The 16,067-nt window shown below is 42.7% G+C and overlaps 1 protein-coding gene and 1 long non-coding RNA gene across 2 annotated transcripts; both read left to right on the forward strand.

Annotated features, from left to right (window-relative positions):
• Nucleotides 1-27: 27 nt before the first annotated feature.
• LOC119180246 (N-sulfoglucosamine sulfohydrolase) lies at nucleotides 28-8,099 on the forward strand. The gene is given in 7 exon segments (XM_037431391.2): nucleotides 28-178; nucleotides 1,363-1,629; nucleotides 2,693-2,843; nucleotides 3,905-4,065; nucleotides 4,068-4,142; nucleotides 5,705-5,880; nucleotides 7,428-8,099. Coding segments are annotated over 7 exon segments (1,551 nt in total). The 5' UTR covers nucleotides 28-87; the 3' UTR covers nucleotides 8,058-8,099.
• A 5,911-nt stretch (nucleotides 8,100-14,010) lies between these two features.
• Nucleotides 14,011-15,852, forward strand: LOC142767429 (uncharacterized). The gene is made up of 2 exons (XR_012884873.1): nucleotides 14,011-14,305; nucleotides 14,660-15,852. It is a non-coding gene; the product is annotated as an uncharacterized LOC142767429 (long non-coding RNA).
• Nucleotides 15,853-16,067: the final 215 nt, after the last annotated feature.

The following is a 16,067-nucleotide window of genomic DNA, read 5'->3' on the forward strand; positions in this document are numbered from 1 at the left end:
AAGTTTTATCAGTTTGTTTGGCAATTCCTGATAAGTGCGACGTTCTATTGACGCTGAAGCGTTTTCAGTAGCAGAAAGTTAAGCGAAATGAGCTGTATATTTGTTAGAACTTATTCGTTGTTAATTGTTCTCTTGATGCTACAGGCCAGCGAACAGAGAAACGTACTAGTTATTTTAGGTAAGTACTGAACACGCAGTTGCAATTAATGATTTTTGATTGAATGCCGACTGTAAGATTACGCCCACAGCTGAAACGCTTTGATTGCTATTGATCAAAGATTGCGAAATTTGTGGTGCGCTATAAACCCGGGCTCTTTGGCGAACATGCCTTGATTTTATTATAAGCATGTTGATCTAATTCGATTACTCTTTAATATGTCACAATTCATATTGCACGAGTGCTTATCAAATCTGGCCTTAATTGCCTCTATGTTGGGAGAAATCAACTAAGGTATAGATAGATCTTTCAGCTCGTGCAGAAAAAAAAATTTATGAATTGAGCATGTAGATTTTTATCACTTCCATGCTGAAAGGATGGTCAATACGTCTTCTTTTCTTTTATTAATTCGTCGCGCGCCCACTTAACGATCGCCGGCACGAAGAAATGAGCGAAAAACAAAAATTAAAAACGAAGTTTGGTGAATTGTCGGCATCATGATCTATGTAAACCTGGATTCGCACTCGGCTGCGTACGCATAATTATGTTACAGTGTACACTTCTAGTACACTCTAATCATGTGCCTTTGCGCGCATATAGACCATGGTTTTTTGTTTGCTTGCAAGTTCGATGGCGCAGACGCAGCAGATAGCGACACTGCCGTGCATTTTTCGCACTACTAACTCACCCATCATCGTGTCCTCCGTGATTTCGCGTACGAAAGCTGCGCCCATTTCTTACGCGGAATCAAGGAGGCATATAGACGTTTTGCAGGTCGCAGTTACACGTATCAGTAAAAATGAGCTGTATACCGTTAATTGGAGCGAAAAGTTAAAACGGAGAGTTTCACTCAAATTCTTTGAAATTATTCGCTTCGCATGACGTCATAATCTTGACGTTTTCGCACTAATTTCAAAAATAGATTTTGTTTTTTGCTCCCAAAATCACAAGATGAAGCCCGATTTCAAAATGTTTAAGAAATGCTATATACACTAAACAATACCACAATATACACAATACCACAATATACAATATACCACAATATAAAATATACCACAATATACAATATACACACTACCAGCTCAACGCGACTGATTCTGTTGTATCTCTTTGGTGTATCTTGGAGACCGAAGCAAGGTGTGCTAAAGCACACCAGTGATGCTGTGACACACGAGCTCCATCTGACTCGTATGCATGTCTTTTAGCTGACGATGGAGGATTCGAAACGGGTGTCTACAACAACACCGTCTGCAAGACGCCAAATCTCGTCAAGCTTGCTCAACAGGGTGTCGTGTTCCAAAGGGCTTTCACTGCTGTGAGCAGTTGCTCGCGCAGCAAGTCATGCCTGCTCACCGGTCTTCCGACGCATCAGAACGGAATGTACGGCCTTCACCAAGGCGTGCACGGCTTCCAGTCCTTCCAAGAGGTCAAGTCTCTGCCCTTGCTTTTGTCCGAACGCGGCATTCGGACCAGTGAGTGTGGTCGAATGCGCTTGCACCAAACTTGGCGAAACCTCTGAAACTTTCTCAAAAACACTCACTAAAATAATTCTGAGAATTTAAATGCACTGGGAGTAGGACACACACCCAAGTGCTTTCTACTGGATGTCTCCTTGCCAGCAAATGCATTAAATGCTTTTTAATAACTGTTTAATCGAGCATTCTATTCACTAGAACACGACAGAGAGAAGCACCTGCCAGTTCGCCGTAGGACATTAGCCAAGAAGTGCAAGCCGGTTTTCGGTGGGACAAATGTGTAAAGGGAATCAGACCAAAGGGCACGTGAAATCTTGGAAGCTTCATGGATAGCGAGACATAAATAAGATAGGCGCATCAGTGAACCAGTCATTGTATCTCTTCAAGAATATATAGGGACCTCGGTGGGTGAATGTACTGTTGTCACATGGCCGTGAATGTTACTGTGCAAACTCATTGTTCCTGGAGGCAATTTTCTGTGGTTTCATTAAATCACACGCTACAGTACTATGAGTTAGTTCTGACCTATACTCTGGTGTCTCCAGTCTAGCTTAAGTTAAGTTCTCAAAATAATTTCTCACCTACTAGCCCCCAATACGAGCTTATTCATTTTGTTGAAATAAGTATTTTTAAGTACTGATGCTTTGGTTGATTAAGTACTGATGCTCCAGTTGAATTCATGTTTACTCAACAGATCACAATTTATCGTAATTAAACATAACACATAAATGTCTCTTTATGTGTGCATGATTGTGTCATTTTTTTCACCGCTTCATTAAATGTCATAGCTCACCAACTAGCCCATCAATACATACCAAGTAACCCCTACTACTTGCCCAGCTAGTGAAAAAAAATACAAACTTCCTTCTGCCAATACCTCTCTTCAGTGAGCACACCACACCTTCCCCTTCAAGTTACAAATGTTTGCTATTTTTGAAGGCTGTATATTACACCTTCTTGTATAAAAGTGACAGGGTAACATTGAGGCCACCAATGTTTTGCATGTCAGTGATGTCGCCGACAGCATATACCCTTTCCTTTCTCACTTCTATCATTACAGGCATTATTGGCAAAAAACACGTAGGCCCCGAAGAGGTGTACCCTTTCGACTTTGCACACACCGAAGAAAACAACTCTATTCTACAAGTCGGACGGAACATCACGATAATTAAACATCTTGTGCGAAAGTTCCTTTCCACCAATGACTCCAGGTAAAATGAAGAGAAAAGAGAGCATGTAATCCATCGGATAAATATTCAAAATATTCAATAGACAACAAATAGCCTTAGCTATTCAGTTTTGAAATTCACATGAAATTTTCAAAGGTCAGTTTGTGCTTCTATAATAGCAGATATGACGTACACTCACAGGATCGCAGACAGGAGTGAGATTTGCACAAGTCAGACATATGTAGTTTCCTTGCAAACTTTTACTGTATTGGTATTCATGCACCTGCCTAGACTTCATTGCAGAAGGAGATTGCAAATAATGAAAGTACTTGACAGCACTGATGTGGTAAAGATGTCGACAACAGCGCAATGAGCAATTAGGAACTGATCCTTATTCCAAGATCAGAACACATATTTATGTACAAACTTCTTCCGTAGCATCATCGCGTTACAATGAGTAATGAATCTGCTCAATTCGGGATACTGATTGCCTGTGACAGTATTATAGAAGTTTCCGTTATGAAGTCATAATAAAGTAACTGTAATTAAATAAAACAATGGAAGCATGAACGATAGCATGCATAATTGGGCTAGTTAATACTTGTTGATATGAGATAGAATATGGAAACATGTGCATGGGGCAGTGATCCGTGACATTACTAGACAATGAGTTTGCTCTTTCAGATATACGAAAAATCTGTCACATAGTATTTAGTTTTTCTGCCATTGAGTGTTGGATAACAGTGTCCTTAATAACAGTGAACATAGCGAGTACTAGAAGAAGAAAAAAAATCAGCCACGGCGCATAGCAAGAGGATCTTGTTTTTTTTCTGCTCGAATGAATGGCAGCGTTGAGGCACGCTGCTCTATCTTTTCAGGCGTATTGTTCTGAAGACCCGGTTCACTTTATAACGAAGTTTTCAGATTTCACAAGTGTCAAAGCCTCTCAACAGAGTGGGTACAAACAAGGAGTTGCCATTGTAGAACACTTGTGCAGTCAATTAAAAAAAATTGTGGCAGTTCATAGGTGGCACACTGCCTCATATTGCTTCGTCATCGTTATACACACCAGAGAAGTAATTCACGGAAATGCATCTTTTCAGGCCGTTTTTCCTCTACGTCGCTTTCCACGACCCCCACCGGTGTGGTCACACCCACCCTCAGTACGGCGCGTTTTGCGAAAAGTTTGGCGATGGCTCCCCGGGCATGGGTCGGATACCTGACTGGACACAACAGCCCTACGACCCTAGTCAAGCCGTGTTCCCCCATTCGTTCCCGACACCCCTGCAGCACGAGAGGACATCGCAGCTCAGTATACAACTGTTGGGCGGTTGGACCAAGGCGAGACATCTTTCCCACAGTGTTTAAAGAGACGATATAGTCCCATTTCACGATGATTGTATAAAAAAAATTGAGGAAGTTATAAAATTGCAAATCTGTAGTTCTTGGACTGGGTTACATGGAAGGAGCAGGCATTAGTGCTGTAAGAAAGTGACACATGCAATTGACTAAGTGAAATTGACGTGCAATTGACTGGGAATAATCAGATGAACTGAGATTGGTGCCCAGCACCTCCACCACGCATGACGACTCGGTTTCAGCGATGTTTGTTTGGAAGTGCGCTCGGGAGCAAACAAGTGCCACAGATTCAGTGATGAAGCGTACGCCCCAAAACAATGATGATGATCAGCCAAAATAGATGAAGTGCATAATAGATGCCTACAATATCATTAAGTTTTGTTAACTCATTCCTTCATGACAAATGGTTGCAGCAGATGTCATGTTTTAGTGTTCATGCAGCAAAGCGTGACAGGCTTGCAAACGTATCAATTTATGAAAAGTCATTCGCACAAGTTTTTGTTTATGCAAATGCTATTCACAAATAAAAGTACAGGACACCAAGAAAAGCACTATGCTGATGCACATGTGACGGCCACCATGTTCTCTTGTAATGCATATATAATCTCAAAAAGAATGCACCTTTAGTATTGTCTTCCTCAAGGCTAGGACAGTAGCAGCTCTGTTCTAGCCTTAGCTAACCGAAGTCATTAATGTAGACGGCATCTATCGGTCATTGTAAGTCGACACAAATTTAATAGAATATGTCTGCGTCTAGTGAAGGCTGATTTTTCTGTTCAAATGCGTGTAAAATGCACAAATTATAGTGGAAGAAGTAGTGCACCTCATGATGCAAGCGATGTTTGCCCAGCTGACAAGACATGAACTTCAGTCACTAAAAATACACGCGCAAAAAAAGAACAAGCAAGAATGTTACTGGTTTACTACTCAGTAAAAAATATAAAAAATAAATAAAAAAACAGAGATACAAAATTTTTTAAAAAGATCTTTGCTAGAAATCTATAAATGACAATGCATTTGTTCAATGCTTGCATGAAATAGTCAATGCTTGCACAAAATTAAGAAGAAAACATTAAGAAGATTCATATCAATTTTGTCAGCTTTCCACCACCTATTAGATGCGATTCTCAGTATTTGTAGCACGTTTCGGTTAGAGAATAGAAAACTTTATTCCATTCTTTGAAATTTCCTGACCTTTGACAACATTCCTATTAAACCTCCATACAAGTTCATAGTAGTTGCTCAATTCACTTTCTGAAAATTTTTGCAGGATTACTGAAGTAGTCAGAAGTAAAGAAAGGTTGCATACGTGACATTCCGATACTTGAACAATTGACAAGCTCGTGCATAATCTTTTGCCAATTTCGTCCATAGCAAGCAATATATCACACGCAAGTGCATATGAGCATTAATTAAAGCAGCATACTAACAAGATATAATGGTGATGGAAGTTTGGCTCATCTGCTACTCATTATTGCACTGGTGCAACTTGCTGCGTTTCCACAGATAGCAATGATGCCAGAATGTTATCTCGTGTTACGCAGTGGTGGGCCTCGTGTTGGCAGAGTTGGAGGCTGCTGGCTTCAGTGATAACACTCTCGTTATCTACTCTTCGGACAATGGAATTCCGTTTCCTAACGGACGGACCAACTTCTACGAGCCAGGGGTCCAGGAGCCCATGATAGTTCGCGACCCGGAAAAACCGGGATCTGCCGACACAGTACGACTTTTCTGCTTTAGCACACTTTTGACGCCAATGCAGCTGAAGCGCGTTGGTTTCTCTGGTGAAATTTTGTTATCCAGTTAAAAGGGGCACTGCAACACTTTTTGAGAGTGGTCAGAAAACGGTGCCAATAAGTAGTGAAGGCTGCCGAAACATGCATGCCAACTATTATAGCGCAGCAAATGACAGGAATTTACAACAACTTGTCAGTCAGCTTAAAGTTGCTTTCTCTGCTCTTAACAAATGACGCTGCAGGCTCACAATTATCATGTTGCAGGCCTAGTATCAGTCATTGGCTGATTTGATCATAAGGCACTATACTTGTTCACACGTGTGTGCATATTCGCACAAAAAAGCTGCTCACGTGAATTGGGGAAAAAAAGTGCTCTAAGTCACTAAGCACACAACGTATTTTCTTTCCCCGTGCCATCCCTCCCTGCTTACCTTCCAGAGATTTCATCGGCACAAGAAAACAGAGAATGCAATTGCAGCATCTGACGAATCTTTTTTAACTCCACTCGTACTGAACAGATTCTAAAAATTTTAACGGTGGTGAATTCGTGAGGCAATAAGCTCCTTTAGTGAATATTTTTCATGGTTACTGAAAGAGGTGTTGTAGGACCCTTATAAGTAAGGATGCTTTTGGGAGAGCAAATGCATAACTGCAATTAGTGGCGTCATTGACTCTGTATGCTATGTTTATTACTTGGTGTGATTTGTGCTGAAACTCATGCGACAGTATTCCTGTAGTATGTCATAATTGTAATCTGATACGCATATTTGCGCTGTGAATGTCGTACGCTGCCGCTGCTAGAACACTTTTTAGCCACGAGGACAGTCTTGAATATTCTGGTGAAACGAACTTGGTTTAATTTATTGATTGGTGCCACATCGCACAACCTAGCAAAACGTAACACGCTAGAAGTTATCGCACTCATACAAGTGGCACATGTTCACGCTTCTAGCAAAAGTTAATTAAGTCATGGCAATTAGGCAAAGAATCAGGAGGAGGGAATCGACTGATGGTCTAATTTTTTTATGAACGTAACCATATAAACAGATCAGGTAAAGATTGAGAAAGTTATTTGCACTTATTTAGAGTACCTGTATGATTAGGGGAAATGAAAATGAATGAAAAAGGAACTTTCTGATGGTGCGACACAAATCCACAACCTCCACACTATGTGTGAAATGCACTGCCTCTTGCGATGCAGAAGTGGTTGCTTCCTTGTTGCTTTCTCTGCGCGTGCATGCATCTCTGCGAATACTGCAAGTGGAAAACAGGAGAAGGCAAACCCACGAGAGGGAGACGAACAGTTAGGAGGGCCGATAAGGCTAAAAAGTTTGCAGGTATAACGGGGCAGCAAAAAGCACAAGACTAGGTTGATTGGTGGATCATGGGAGAGGCCTCTGTGCTGCAGCGGGCGTAGTCAGGCTGATGATGATGACGATTTTAAGTCCTACTCAAAACCGAACTATCTGTATCACAACAATGAAGTGCTTTCGCTCACAGTGTGATACTCCTGTTCTTCGACATTCCGCAGCGTTCCGACGCACTGGTCAGCCTTCTCGACATCGTGCCCAGCGTGCTCGAGTGGTTCTCCATTCCCGTTCCGCAGTACACCATCTTCAAGAAGCCGGTCACGTTCACGGGTTCTTCACTGCTGCCACTGCTGGCGCAGCAAAAATTGGCGACGTCGCGAGATTTCATCTACGCAAGCCACAACCTTCACGAGATCACCATGTACTACCCTTCAAGGATGGTCCGTACCCCGAACATGAAGCTCATCCACAACCTTAACAACAAGATGCCGTTCCCAATAGACCAGGACTTCTACGTCTCTCCCACATTCCAGGACTTGCTGAACCGAACGAAGCACGGAGAACCGCTCCGCTGGAGCAAGACGCTCGACGGCTACTATTACAGGGATGAGTGGGAGCTGTACGACTTGGACAGCGACCCGAACGAGCTGTACAACGTCGCCGCCAACGAGACCTATGCAACGGTCATTTCCGAGCTGAAGCAGCTGCTCTTTAAGTGGCAGCGGGCGACGAACGACCCCTGGATCTGCGCGCCGCATTCGGTTCTGGAAGACTCGGGCCTGTACAAACAGGATCCCAAGTGTCTCCCTCTCCTAAACGGACGGAGACTGACAACAGACCAGAAGGCGTGATAAGAGCCTGGTCGAAATTAAAGGACTGAATTATGATGACAAGTGCAAGCATCCTTTTCACAATCTCAGTAGCATCTATATATTGAAATTGCGTTAAATGCAGTGTTCTGAGTTGGCTCGGATGATAGGCACGTTACAAGACACGATCGCATACGTGCGCATCGCAGTGATGGAAGTGACGTTTTACTTTTTGGAGCGCACTTTTGAACAGGAAAAGTAGTTTTGGAGCCGCCATAAGTGTTTTCAGGGCGAAAAATAATGTTAGTTTGGAACAGCTATTGGTGTTTCAAGAGCAGAGACGAAATTCGCCATACACCCATTGGAGTTCAAAGCATCGTCAATGTATCTCATAAATATTAATATTCATTATAAAATATACTTCGCAGACAAAAATCAATGTAAATTTCAAGAAGCAAATAATTGAAAAAATTGGCTGGTAGTCAAACATCTGCTGTGAAATGAGCTGTATAATCAAAATACTAGTATTTCTAAGAAATCAAATCAAACCAGTACAGCTGAGCCCCACATTTTAAAAGCAATCACATCTCCACATAACTTGCGAAATAAGCAGTAGATAATCAGTACGAGATAAAAGTAATCCTGCTCTTTTTAACATTTTGCCACCCTAACCTGCAAGTCTAGCTGAAAAACAAAAACAAAAACAAAACTGCCAAATGAGCTATATGCCTAATATGCCAGTTGTTGTCACAAAAATGAGATCAGAGCCCAAAATGATGCACACTAGCAGCATACTGGGTGATAGTACACAGATTCTTCTCAGTTTCTTTAGGACTTGCGTATGAGCTGCTTCAACAGCCAAAGTTTGTCATTTTCATTCTCTCAGTGCCATTTCGGAGTAAGTTTGGAGCAGCATTTCTCTTTTGGAGCAATGGGAGCAGCACTTACATCATTGGCATCGCAAAACCAAGTTTTTAAAAATTTATTTTGACACACCCATCCCAGTCCCCAATGAGGGTAGCACCACTAGGCAGCTGACTGAACGCAGGTAAAACCACCATATTTAAAAGGACAAAATAAAAGAAAACATAAAAAAGAGGCATATTGAGGCGAAAGAACCTTAATTGACGCTGCGCTATGGTGTCATTCTGTTTGCTGCATGTAGTCTTACGCATCTATGTGTGTCATAATTAGTGCTCAAAACTTGAGTAGGTATATTATTATGCATCCACACTGTATTCTAGCAGTCGACTTTGAGAAGCAGTAATATCTTCGTGCCGATAAAAATTGGGCCATATCGAGCCGTGGTGCATGCGCAAAGAACAGTGTTCCGCGAACACAAAGCGCTGTTGTGCTCAGCTACTACTGCTTGCAGCACACGTTACTTGTACAACTTTGTAGTTGTTGCAGGAAGAAAAACTGACAAATATTGCATCACGGAATTTTCCGAATAACTACTCAGCCATATAACACTCTGACTGGTAAGCTTTTCGTCGCACTAAAAAAAAAACAGGCACCACAAAAACTAATTGCTCGTGGCGATGAACAGCAGTTGTAGATGTGAGCAAACAGAACATGTGACAATTAACAATTCATCCTTCCATTAATTACTGCACACGATGAGGAAAGGTTGAAGCAGACAGCAGTAGAAAAGCAGTAGTCCTGCATATTCGGTAAACTATTATTCTGCAACGCCTAACACTAATGAGCAAGATACTGTTATTGCATTGCCAGTGGTTTTATCTGTTGGCACTTATCACTGCAATGGTGTACGCTGTAGCTGCAGAATAGTAGTGACTGTGTGCGCACTATCACACTCGGTTGGACATCACTTTGCATTCCAGGTGAGCAAACAAAATTTGAATTGCTTGTCACACAAAAGTGTGCATACGCTAACACTGTGTTTATAGATTACACATTTCATCATTTTTCTTTTCCTATTTCAACTAGCACCCTCATCTCGTCTCTAATCCACTTATACACTTCTTTACGCTACACCCATTGCTCTCTTCCATCATCGTAATGCGTATTCTGCTTCAAGTATGCTACATGTGGAGCCGATTATAAATCTTACCGAACAAATATTATTTTACATCACCGCAAAAGATATTCTAAAATGTTGGGCTGTCAACACTGACACCAGGCAATGTGTATTCGTAAAACATGCTCAGTTGCCTTGCCAACGACGCTTGGAGTTCCGCTCTCAAGTACAGTCTCCGACAAATATAAATAGAGCATAAGGTAGGCTAAAGGAAAATATTTAGCTTTAGGAATAATCAATAAACGGCACTACTTCCTGAATGCTCCTTTGAGTTTCGTTTAGAGGTTTAGCAGTTTTTTCTTCTCAGAAAGACAACTATTAAAGTAAAATCTACCAACAGGCATGGAGAGAAATTTCAACCGTTTTAAGTCTTGTTGGAGTAGACACGCAACCAAACTTTCGCAAAATGTTGCATTTTACTATAGCATCTCAAGGCAGTACTTTTCCCGGAATGTATTTAGACCCCGCACTGCCGTACAAAGTGACGACCATGTCGTGTTGACAACATACTCCACAGGTGAATGCATGCATGCGAAATTCGTACAGGTGCACGCTGAATGCGTTATGCATTTGCATGCACAATTTTAAAAACACTGCAACTAGAATGCCTCTTTAGAACACCAACATTGAGTGTCCGGAGTTGTAAACATTTCACAGCTGAGGATACAATAAAACCAAAAGCACACTAGCAAAAATTGTATTGTAATCACAGAAAGCGGTGGAAGTGGGATGAAATGTTCGGTGTATGAATACAACCAATGAGTGAATCTTCTCAGAAATGGGACGCAAATGACTACGCGCCAGATCTTGGCGCTGGCTTTCATGAATGTGATAGCGTGGGGCAACACTTTTAGAACCAGCGCAGTTTCGCAGCTCCACTCGCAAGCTGACGCATGAGTATGACGTGTGAACACGGATGTGACGCACATGCCACAGCAAGCCGAGACGGGCGAGTAGTAGCTGCTTGCGACGCATTTTTCCGTGCTCGCTTTCTCCGTACTCTGTGTGTGATTTGCAAATGCGTGAGGCATGGTGCAAGATGGAACCACAGTGTCGCTAGGTTTTCCATCGGCGGTCGCGTACACTTCAGAGAGCAAGCATCTATGGGGAGCTGAGAAACTGACCTGGTCCTAGAAGCACGAGGCAGCTTCGACGGTGATGACAGGATGCTACTCCAAGAAACCTTGCTCCTAAATTATTTGGTGTGGCTCGGCTTCCGCAAATGCCAAAGACCAGCGGAGTTGGCATAAGCCGCTCTACCTTAGTCCTTTTGCTAAACTTCAGCTTGGTTGGTCCTTGGTGTTTCTAATAGCAAAGCCATCCCTAATTTTCTATTCACTGTGAGTAATGGCTAAGCAAATGGCATGTCGCTTCTTTTATTCCACTGCCAGAGACTGGGATCCCTGAAGTGAACAAGTGTGGAACGCAAACCTAGAAACATGGCTGAACATGTTCACGCGACTCTAAATTGCATTTTGCAATTAAATGTATTCCAGGCTAGCTTCAAACACATTTGCACTCCCACACCGTAAACTCCTCATCTCATTAGTCCACGACTCTACATGTCGTACGAATATTCTAGTACTTTGATAGATAGAACATTAGTTTTCAAATTTGGTTTGACACTTCTAAGTATTCAAAATGAACAAACAGAATCATATTTGACTACATACAACACTCTTCAAAAGGTGGTTTATGGCAGCCAAGGGGCTGCTAAGTCATTAAACTACCTACAAAGAAAGAAAGTCTGCACTGCATTGAAGCCACATTATAAGGCTGTAGAGGTTGCTATCACCCCTGTAAAGTCGTTTGCGCCTCGTGGTGCACACGTCTCGCAAATAATCTGCATTAAGGGTTAACAATCATTGAGCGGTAGGTGGCGCAGCAGTAGCGCCAGAAGTGACACCTGGCGGCAAGGCTGGGTAGCGGCACAAGACACGAGTGGCTCTTAGGCGTGTGGCGGCTAGCAAGAATGGTAGTCTTTCATGGGCCCCTCGCGAATCGAGCATTGGCAACGCCACCTGAACGTTGCCGTGTATTATATTGATTGGGTGTCATACTGAGAATGTGTAAGGTGGTGTTTAGCATATGGATCACTAGTGATGCATTTTATTTGGATGGCGTCGATGTAAAAGTAATTTAATAAATATTTTCGTTTGGTTCGACCGTTTGTTCTAAGAACGCGAGGAATTACAACATCCCACAAGGTTACAGCTACACATCACAGATGCGTTGATTACACAGTCACTTCGATATCTTTTTTTATGTTTAAAAATGTCATACAGGCTTGCATGAAAAACACTAAAATTTTATGTATTGTACTACTTATAACCTGCACCTTATTAATAGTAAAACCTTGTCATTAATAGAATTTTATTTTTTTTAAACTAAAGAGTGCTATTCACCTCCTAGGATTTACATAGCATTGGAAACGCTTGTGCTACCTTCTTGTAGGGATGATTAGAAGAGATTTCTAGCGCAAGCGCATCGCACGGACAGCAGTGGCACCCCCTCGCGGTTTCGCTATTGCTGCGGATTGCAACGGAGGCACTCTAAAGTTGATGTGTATTTTTATGTTTAAATAATGATCATGGTGATGGTGGTTCATACTGTATATGTGGTGTTTAACGGCACAAGGGTTGATTGCAGCCAGGGCATATTGTAATCTGAAAGCAGTGTTGTGATTGGTGGCAATTGGTAAGTGTAAAGTGAGTTATACTATGTGGGCCCAAGTATGTGTACACTGAATATGCATGATGTAGACATATATTATGAAATGAATAATTGACAATAGCCTGTCCATTGCGCAGAGTACAAGGAAACGCATAACCATTTCTTGAAAAAGAAAGCTTCCAACTAGAAAAATTTGTTCGGGAGCTAAACGCTTCAAACGAACGCCTCTCTAGGCCGGTTGCTTTACTATTTGAGCTAACCAGGCTTCTAGAAATTGGCAGTGAGAAAACAAATTAGTCAAGAACTTGAAGCGCACAGATTGCGCCGCCGCTGTTGTCTAGTGGCTAAGGTGCTCGGCTGCTGACCCACAGGTCGGGGTATCAAATCCAGGCTGCGTCGGCTGCATTTCCGATAGAGGTGGAAATGTTGTAGGGCCGTGTGCTCAGATTTGGGTGCACGTTGAAGAACGCCAGGTGGTCGAAATTTCCAAAGCCCTCCACTACGGCGTCTCTCATAATCGTAGCGTGGTTTTGGGACGTTAAACCCCACATATCAATCAATGAAGCGAACAGATACAGGGTATTCAAGATCAGTTCTGTGGAAACCCACAAGGTGGTGGAATGGCTATGAAAGGGATGATTGAAATTGTAAATATATATTTACTGCTTACAACAATGACATGAAGGACACTGCATGCAGCTGTGGTTGAACGCAACTTGCTGTAATCACTCGAATGTAACGAAATTTTTTCATTTTTTTACATTTTCACCAACTGAAGTCGACCCACACGTCACTAACACGGAAGTTGTATGTTTTCTTCCTGGACATAATGAAAAGTCGCTCGTCGCGTCATGATCGTGGTCGCTTTACAATTGAGCATGCTGACACCAAGATATTTTTTATGAGGGCGGGCGGGGGGCACTAGCGACAATAGAGTTCCGTCAGAAGTGGAGAAGTTATGTGTTGTCTTTAGACTAGGTTTTCTTTTGGAGGTGCGGGGGGGGGGGGCAGGCAAAAATTTTAAAATAAGGCTCCAGCCTCTTCCCCTCCCGGCACCGTGCCTGCAATCGAGTAAATATGGTAAAATGGCAGGGAAACCTGTGCCCAGGTGACCGAAGTGCGGCAGTCGATAGCCTCCAGGACTAAAGCAACGACCCCACCTACATTTTTGGCCATGTTTTTCGTGTGATTATAAACAGCTCTGTCTGACTCATTTCAGTCTACTCTTGAGCACGTGCTCATTGGTGTATGTCTGCGTGTGCCCACATTTGATGTGCGAATGACGTTGCCTTTTAAAGTCATGCCCTACTATTCGTCCGTGAAAAATATTCTCCCTTTCAGGTGACTATGGTGTAGCCGGCAGCAGTGCATTCCCAGATTTCCCGCTGCTACCGGCTTCCCGAGGCTTTTGCCTGACCCTGCGCTAGGCTCTGACGGGCTTCAAGGAGATCCTCAAGTCCCAGGGTCTAGGCTGTATAGCCCAGATCAGCCAGGGCCAGAGCCACTAGCCAAAACTAGCCCTTCTTCGCCTCTTTTTAAAATTTTTTTCTTTGAGGGGCTAGCTTGTGTAAATTGTGTAAGTATTAAGTTTAGGGCATAAGTTCTTGTCCACTATAACCTAGAAAAAAACATACATTGCATTGTTAGCCTTTGTCACTAGCCACAGTTTTCATAGGTGTTTCATCCTATCATGCATGCTCATATCTTTGATGTCAAGCACTCTGAATTAAGTTCTGGCACATATATGTATATATAACACATAGAGAATATGTTTTAAGAAAGTGTCCAAAAATCCTCAAAAGTAAGATATGTACAGGTAAAACTTATGCAGGAGTTACATCTTTTTTTTGCTGTGCATTCAAAAACCGTCCTTGCAGACATGTAGTGAGCGTGTGTTAACTTGTGTTTCTTTTCTTCTCGTCTTTTTCAGAAATTTGAGCATTGTTGGAAATTGTTCTTTCGCAAGGCAGTGAGAGAAAGCAACTGCTGAACAACGTTATGAACATGGCGCCGCCGCCACCACCCACGCTACGGATGGGACTCTTTTCTTCTCTTTTTTAAAGGTCTTCCTAGCATCTCTTCAAACTTTATTTTTTATTTATTTATTTTTTCTAGAAAGGACTAGCTTTCTCCCTCTCTCATTCTATCTACAAGTACGCTAGCTGCGACGCGCATTCTCGCGCGTGCTTCGACGACGCTGCTTTCCTCTATGCACCGCCGCCTTTTAACACGCTTTTCCACTCGCCCATTGTGTAGGGGGCGCCTCGCCACACATTTTCTAGCACGGCTGGACCCTTTCTCTTGCTCGCTCGATTGTCCGCAGTAGACAAGCTTTCTAGAACAACACAGCTGCCACCCCCGGTTCCTGTTCGGACGGTTAGAGCGATGTGCTACATGCTACATGGCTACAAGTGGTAACCTCCCATCGTTTTGTCAACTCGGTCGGTCGCTCGCATGTTGGAGGTGCAGCTAGTCTCAGTAGGTCGTGTTAAGCTCTGAAGAATGGTTAGTCCCAGGGGCACTCGCACCTATGCCTGCCTCGCCTCTTCGAACTTTTTTTTTTGTCCCCATTAAACCCGAGCAGTTACATGCACGGAGGTGCAATTTCTGGGGAACTTTTTTTACGATGTCCGACTTGGTGGGATATTGTTCGTGTAGTCGCAACCCAGGAAAGTCTTTCTTTTCTTTTTCTCGGAGGTGTGCAAAGGTTAGGCGTGCAAGTGTCTCGGGGAAAAGGTAAACTGAATTGTCAGCCGGTCGCATGACCACCAAGTTGTCCTAGGTTTAACGAGTGCCGCCGATATCGCGCAACGTTGTGCAGAAACACAGTGTTTTCGTCAAGAGTGCATCGACGGAGAAGACGTGCGTCGTCGTTGCGTGGCGACATCCGCTGTCAAAGAACAAACAGCCGAGTGTGGAACTTTCGGGAAGCAAAGAACTTTTTTTTTTTAATTGAGAGAGGAGGCATCCCAGTGGAACAGTGTTCGAAGGGAACAAACAAATGCAGCTGCGGCCACCTGTGCAATAGTGGCACTTGTCAGAGCTGCGAAAAAAAAGGCTTGTCCATTTCTGTTGGTTAAGTTAAAAAAACTTAGAAATATTAAAATTCTTTGAATTGATAAATTAATGTGTGGACTTCATTTTTGGTTCTCCTATAGTGGCCACATTGTGGCTGCCATCTTGACAGTAGAGAGGCTTGCCTGCACAAGTATACTTGGGTATGTGTCATTGTTAGGGATAGGCAAGTCGTATGTAGAAAGTTCAAAGCAAATGGTGCTTTCGTCAAATAATTTTTAACTGAATATTATACTTGTTGCATACTTTTTGTGAAACATCAA

This window comes from Rhipicephalus microplus, chromosome 7 (assembly GCF_043290135.1).
Source record: "Rhipicephalus microplus isolate Deutch F79 chromosome 7, USDA_Rmic, whole genome shotgun sequence".
NCBI classification, from domain to species: Eukaryota; Metazoa; Arthropoda; class Arachnida; order Ixodida; family Ixodidae; genus Rhipicephalus; species Rhipicephalus microplus.